This window comes from Gouania willdenowi, chromosome 10 (assembly GCF_900634775.1).
Source record: "Gouania willdenowi chromosome 10, fGouWil2.1, whole genome shotgun sequence".
In the NCBI taxonomy this organism is placed as follows: Eukaryota; Metazoa; Chordata; class Actinopteri; order Blenniiformes; family Gobiesocidae; genus Gouania; species Gouania willdenowi.
The window spans coordinates 531,387-538,565 of record NC_041053.1 but is presented as its reverse complement, the minus strand read 5'-3'; the positions used below and the strand labels follow the sequence as shown (position 1 = coordinate 538,565).

Below are 7,179 nucleotides of genomic sequence, written 5' to 3'. Positions count from 1 at the left end.
TGTTAAAATATTGTATGTCATTTAGTTAATGATCAAATTATTTTACATAATTTCCCCAAATTAAATAAAAATGTGCAGGGATGATATCTGTCACTTATTAACTGGATATTGTTGGTGCCTCACATACTTTATGTATCATTTATACGTTGTGTAAAGTACAAACATGGGGACATTAATGTTCTCTCTAACGCTAAAATAAAGGTCTTCTAATTGCTGTGTAACCGTAGCTTAAACTGGTGTTTGAATATTATCAGATGAACTTGCAGAATAGTCTAAAATACATCACAGCTGCTATTAATGATAAGTACCTGCACCACCTGATAACACAGTTTAAACAGCAGATTAAATCAAACACTAAGTTTGAACAAAAACACACTTGAACACAGATTGTTTGCTGATAGTTTTATTTCACCTCTTTAATGATTGTTCCCATGCAGAAAGCATTTTAAGAAAGCATTAGAAACTCAGCCCTGTTACCTTTACTAAAAGAGTCACATTTAGAAGTTAGAAGTCATCAAAGCTCCTTTGAAAGAAGCTTTGATCTTCATTAATTCATCATCTAATAACATCACTAAAAGCAAAACATCACATGAGTTGGTTAACAAATGTATTCAACCACCGACTATTTTTTTTGTTTAGGAGATTAGCCAAATGACAGAAACAAAGATATTTACCAATGCTGTGATTTAAGCTCACAGTGGGTGGTGGTCTGATAAGTTTGTTAAGATCTCTATGTTTGATGTAGGATCCACTAAAGATTCACCCAGACTTTAATCAACCTTTTAATGATTTTGTCAGCAAGACAAAGAAACTGGTTTTACGTGGTGGGAGTAGTTATCCCTTTCTATCACAGGGTGGAAGGGTTGGTTCAGGAGTGGTTTCAACTGGAACACACTTTGGTTCAGCAGTTGTTGGTTCAGCAGTTGTTGGTTCAGCAATTGTTGGTTCAGCAGTTGTTGGTTCAGCAGTTGTTGGTTCAGCAGTTGTTGGTTCAGCAGTTGTTGGCTCAGGTGCAGGTTTTGCTTTCTCACACTCAGCTGGAAAACTGAGGGCACCAGCGAAGCCATTAACAGGCTTGTAGCGTCCAAGTATCTTGTCGGGGTGACAGAAGTTTTTAGTTGCACACCCACTCTGATGAGTTCCATTTCCTGCCAAAGACAAAGTCAAAGAGTCAAACTTTTAAACCTCCTGCAAATAGAATCAATACATGGTTGTTTCACAGAGAGGTCTGTGATGCTATTACTCAGCAGGGCTTTGTAATATGAGTGTTAAAGTGACACCAACCATCCCATGAAAGCTCTTTAGATGATCACTCTAAAGCTGAATAATAAATAGTTACTACTTCCAATCAGAAATGTCTTTAGAGTCAATTACATCCACATTTAGCCTCAAACACATGTAATGTTCCTTTAAGAGGGGGTGTGGCCATTTTGGAGATTTCAGCCAATCAGCGTTCACATATCGTGTGATCACTTCAGGACTACTCTTAGTATTCAGGCTCCTATAGAGAGATTGTTATGATAATAATAATTTCACTCTGAGCTTGTAGTGCTTAGTTAGGAGTCACTAATTCATTGGACGTAATGACGTTATTCCTAAAAATACCAGGAATATCACAGGGGACAGATTCTACTGTTGGACTTACCAGGAAAGGAGGAATGGTACTTCTTACTATAACTTACTACAGATCCACACATGACTTCAGCTGAACAAGGAAGACACCTTCAAACAGGAAGTCTATGCTACCATGGCAACCATGGTAACCTCATCAAATCAGTCTGAGTTAGTGAATGGAGCACTTCCTGATAGTTTGTCCAACACGTCCACCTCCACAAGCCTGAGTTTAAGAGCTTTTTATTGTACCTGCAGCTTCTACATCAGTAGAAAAGATCACAGAGAACAGACTTTCAGCTGATCTGTCTTTGGACTTTAGGTTGAGGATCCCTTTAAAGTTTGATGATATTTATATATTTCTTACAGTTTGATGTCCTTTAGAAACTACCAACAAATCTTTGACACAGGATTCTCCAACAATGGGCCATGAGAAGGTTCAAAGTTCACAGCAGTGGGAGAAGAATGGAAACACACTTACTGATTACTTGCACGCAGTGAGTTTGATTTCCAATGCATTCCTTGACTTTGCATTCCTTTGGGTTTTTAGTGTTGCTGCAGAAAAGGCACGTCAACCCATTTCCTGATGGTATCTTAGGGTCTGAAAAGAACAGCATAACACACCAGTGTAAACTACCCACAGAGTATGGAGCAGCATTAGTTTGATTGTGTTTCAAAGGTCTTACGGGGTTGAGGTTTTTTGTTGCAGAGATGGGACTTGCAGCACTTAACGGTCGCCACAAACACCTGATAACCCAAGCCGATGGACATGGTCTCTGCTTTTTCACTCTTTGGACAGTATGAAGGTGACGTACAGGACCTGTAGTAGGATTTATTCTGATGTCCATGTGTGACTTCTGTAAGGTATAAAGTGGATTAGCATGCAAAGCCAAGCCGGTCACTGTTTGTCTATCAAAGGAAATGAAGAGAAGCAAACAGTACCGATAACAGAGGCGCTCATGCAGACCTGTCCTTCACTACAATACTGTTGTTTTTTGCAGTTTTTCTCTGTACAAGTGAAACACTTGAACTTTTTGAACTTTTCGGTCTTTTCGGTCTTTTCTTTTTTAGCTTCAATGTCTGTGGAAAAGGAAGCATTAGATGTGCATTAGTACAGTGTGAAAGACTACATTATCAATCAATACATTCACGGCAAACAGTTGTTGGTGCAAAAACAGAATCAGTTCTTCTACTTTCTCTCAGTTTTTCTAACATGTTTATTTTTAATCATTAGCATCATCAGTTCTAAGTGGATACCAGAACATTTTAAATATAATATCAGACATTGTGACATGAACTAAATGTGATTGAGTGGAGGATGTTGTTACCTGTGCAGAAAAGCAGCACAAGGACGCTCAGGCAGAGGATTCTGATCATCATGATGAACAGGTTGGTGCTGAGGTTTGGTTCTTCTAGAGATTGATGTTCAGCTGGTTGATCTCCACTGTTACCTCTGTGTTTTATATCATTCAGGTGACCTCACAGTTTGGGTGTCACCTCTCTTTGGGTTTTTGGGGATTTGACAATTAATCTCCCTCCCATCATTACCTTATTGTACCAACTAATCCGACCACGCCACTGTGATGTTATGTTTCTTTGTTGTTGTTTTTACCATTAATGGTCAAATGTTTCATAAGATACAGAATGGACAGACATGAGGACCAGAGAAAGTTAGAACCTAAATGTTAATAAATGTTTATTTAGATGAGTGTGAGATGTCAGTCCATTTGCTGCTGTATCAAAGAGCATCTTTAGACAGTCTATCACTCATTTATATTCTAGTCTATCTGTCACTGTTTGTGACTCTTACTGTACCTCATTTATATCCATCAAACAAATAGTGGTGTCCCCCCAACCAGATAGAAAACTTCTGGTCCATATCTGGCCCACACCTGACACATTCATCCTGCCCACATGAAATGATGGCACTTACTGTAGGTGCTCCACTCCAGAACTTGGCCACAACCAAGCCATCACAACTCCAGATGTCACCAAGATCAGACCAAATAATTATGGTACCTTATAAATGGGACACTTTTGGCTCACATCCAGATTAGTTGTTGCTAACTTTCCATAAAAAGCCAAAACTGGCCCAAATTTGTTCCAAGATAACTGGTCTACATTTGCAGCATCACATGTGGGCCACTTTAGGCTCACGTCCTCTTTGTAGTAGCCAGAAGAATGCCAAAAGTGTGGGATAGTTGCTGAATGTGGCCCACATCTGTATGCTATCTGAGATATCAATTTTAGGTCCAGTTTTTTCCCATCTGGCCCGGCCACCCTGAAGAGAACTCATTCTAGCCGTTTGGACTCGTAGTAGAGTTCTTGGGTCATTTCTCAAAGCTCATGACCATAGGTGAGGGTTGGAACGTGGATGGACCAGTACTTGGAGGTGCTGATCCTCATCTCAGCAGCTTCACATTCAGCTCAGAACCATCCCAGAAGGAGCTGAAGATCTTTGTTCAATCAGATCAAGAGAAAAACATGGTCCACAAACAGCAGAAAGGTTATCGTTCATGGAGGTCACTTTGATTCTAGTGAGCAGCCTCTTTGGTTCTAGTATCCCCATCTATAGATAATGTCTAGGAAGTAAAAACATATTCTCCCATCTATACTCCTTACACGTCCACCACTTGTAAATAAATACTGAAAAAGATAAAGCACACTTTTAATGTGAAAAGACCTTCACCGTTGACAAACAATGGTTTATTTAATAAAATTATTGCAGTTTGTGGATCAGCTGCATTTTTCTGTCAAAGCCACAGTTAAAATCTTATACTATAAGTTACAGGAAAGGTCATTATTTAGTTTTGGGGATCCGCCCGTTACTTTTTCTCATGAATTATCCTGTAAGGAAACAGATTTACAATCAAATAGAATAATCAATGTATTCATTGTGTGTGTGTTAAAAAGCTTTATTGGTCTTGGACACACCCACACACACACACACCAGGACACACACACACTGGGCCTCAGGCGTTAAAGGTTTAAACCAACAATGGTCAGTGTGTTCTTCCTTTGGGGCGTTTTCACTCACTCCTGCTGCTGTTTGACAGTTTCATAAATAACTTTGTTTCTTTTTTCAGACAAAGATGTTAGGAGCAGGTTTTACTTCATATGTTTAAATGTTGTTTGCAGTCTTCCTCAGAGGTGGTGATTACTGCTACGTTGTCCTATTCTATGATGTGTTTTGTTGTTTGCAGTGATCTGATATTACACACAGTAACACACACAGTAACACACACACAGTTACACACACACACAGTAACACACACACAAGTAAGTAAGTAAGTAGTTTATTTATAAAGCGCTTTTTACAGATAAAATCACAAAGTGCTGTACAGAGTTGTGGTAAAAGTACAAGTGCAACACAATAGAATAATAAAACAAGAGCATAAATATCATAAGAACAGCAACATTAAAGGATAAATAAAAATTAAAATCCAGTAACTAAAAGCTTTACTGTAAAGTGTCGTCTTCAGCAGTTTTTTAAAAGTGACCACACAGTTGAGCTCCCTGAGAGACTGGTGCAGGTTATTCCAGAGTCTGGGAGCTACAGCCTGGAACACCAGGTCTCCTCTGGTTTTAAATGTAGTTTTTGGGGTCTTTAGGAGACCCTGACCTGAAGACCGAAGGCATCGCCCTGATGAGTAGGGGCACAACAAGTCTGAGATATATTTAGGGGCCTGACCATGTAATGCTCAAAACGTGAGAACTAATATTTTATATTCTATGTGAAACTTAACTAGAAGCCAGTGCAGAGTAGCAAGAATGGTGGTGATGTGGGATGTTCTAGAAGCACCAGTTAAAAGTCTGGCAGCAGCTTCTGAACGATCTGGAGTCTGTTTAGGGTCGACTTATTAAAACAAGTAAAACCAGAATTACAGTAGTCAATACGAGATGATATAAATGTGTGTATGACCAGTTCCAGATCTGATTTTGATTAAAGATGCCTCACTTTAGAGATATTTCTCAGGTGGTAAAAACAGTTTTTAGTCAATTGACGACAATGTCCCTCCAAAGACATGGACTGATCAAAAACAACCCCAAGGTTTCTGAGGCTGGTTTTAATAGATGAGCCCAGATCACCAAGGGAGTTTTTAATTAGAGGATGTTTTTATCAGGAGCAATGATCAGAGTTTCTGTTTTGTTTGAATTTATCTGGAGATAATTTGATAACAACCAGTTTTTGATACAGGATATACAGTCTAAGAACTCTGATAAAAAGTGCAACTCTGAGTCATTAAAGGAGCAGTACAACTGGATATCGTCAGCATAAAAATGATAAGACACATTTTTAAAACCACGGATCAACCGACCAAGAGGCATCAGATACAATAAAAACAAAAGGGCCCAGAACAGAGCCCTGGGCTACTCCACATGACAGGTTGGACATATTGGACATAACATCGTTAATAGCAACATTAAAGGTTCTTCCATTAATGTAAGAGGTAAACCACTGGAGAACAGTACCAGAAAACCCATCTCAGATTTGAGTCAATCAACCAGTATACTGTGATCTACTGTATCAAAGGCAGCTGTCAGATCAAGTAAAACTAAAACTGTGTAACGACCAGAGTCAGCGGCCATCATCACGTCACTAGAAACTTTCAGAAGAGCAGTTTCAGTGGATTGATCTAAAACCAGACTGATATTTATCATAAATATCATGCTGTTCCATGTATGAGGTTAGCTGCTTAGCAACCATTTTCTCCATGATTTTAGACATGAAGGGAAGCTTAGATATGGGCCGGTAGTTTATAGGCTCCCCCGGATCAAGATTGGGTTTTTTAAGAATGGGGTTTATTATCACATGTTTAAAAAAGCTGGTGACAGAGCCAGATAAAAGTGAGAGGTTTATCAATTTTACCTCCCAAGGACCAACAACATCAAAAACAAATAAAAGCAGAGAAGTAGGAACAATGTCTACAGAGCTCGATGAGGGTTTCATCTTTCCTACTAAAACCTGAACATCCTGTAGGCTGACAGGAGTGAAGGAGGACCATGAGCTCACAGGGGCTGATGCACTGCACAAGCTAACCAAGGGAGGAGTGATGCTAGCCCTGATATCTTGTACTTTATTTACAAAGAAATTTAAATTTTTTTTACAGTCCTCCTGTGTGTGTACAGGCACATGGGACGGTGAGGGTGCAACAAGATTTTCAATAGTATTGAACAAAACCTTGGGGTTTCTCTTATTTTGCAAAACAAGATTAGTAAAATAAGCAGAACGGGCATGCTTTATTAATTCATTTAGCTCCATTATCTTTTCTTTTAAATGGAGTCTGTGCACCTCTAGTTTAGTGGTTTTCTACAACCGTTCCACTTTCCAGCAGCTTCTCCTAAAGCTAAAAATGGCTTCATTCATCCACGGACAAGGTTTCTTATTAGAGCCTGGAGTATTTTTAGCTGGTGCTACTGTGTCCAAAACAGACAGACAATGGCTATTGAAGTTTGTCATAAAAGTGTCAACATCATCACAACTAGCAAATGTAGTTGGATCGAAAGAGGCAGAAAACCCACTGATTGCTGCTTCATTAAGAATGTGTCTCTGCTTTTTCACATTAG

The 7,179-nt window shown here is 39.1% G+C and overlaps 1 protein-coding gene across 1 annotated transcript; it reads right to left on the bottom strand.

Annotated features, from left to right (window-relative positions):
- Nucleotides 1-447: 447 nt before the first annotated feature.
- Nucleotides 448-3,031, bottom strand: LOC114470854 (keratin-associated protein 16-1-like). Its single transcript, XM_028459204.1, has 5 exons — nt 2,940-3,031; nt 2,554-2,691; nt 2,298-2,468; nt 2,093-2,212; nt 448-1,148 (listed from the first exon to the last, which is right to left on the bottom strand). Exons 1-5 carry the CDS (start codon nt 2,989-2,991, stop codon nt 835-837), a joined length of 795 nt encoding a protein of 264 aa, XP_028315005.1. The 5' UTR covers nt 2,992-3,031; the 3' UTR covers nt 448-834.
- Between the last annotated feature and the right edge of the window lie 4,148 nt (nt 3,032-7,179).

Coding starts and splice junctions, on each gene's coding strand:
- LOC114470854 (XM_028459204.1), bottom strand. CDS start 2,991: ATGATGATCAGAATCCTCTGCCTGAGCGTCCTTGTGCTGCTTTTCTGC. Junction 2,692..2,939: donor TGTGCTGCTTTTCTGCACAG/GTAACAACATCC, acceptor CCTTTTCCACAG/ACATTGAAGCTAAAAAAGAA. Junction 2,213..2,297: donor CAACAAAAAACCTCAACCCC/GTAAGACCTTTG, acceptor TGTTCTTTTCAG/ACCCTAAGATACCATCAGGA.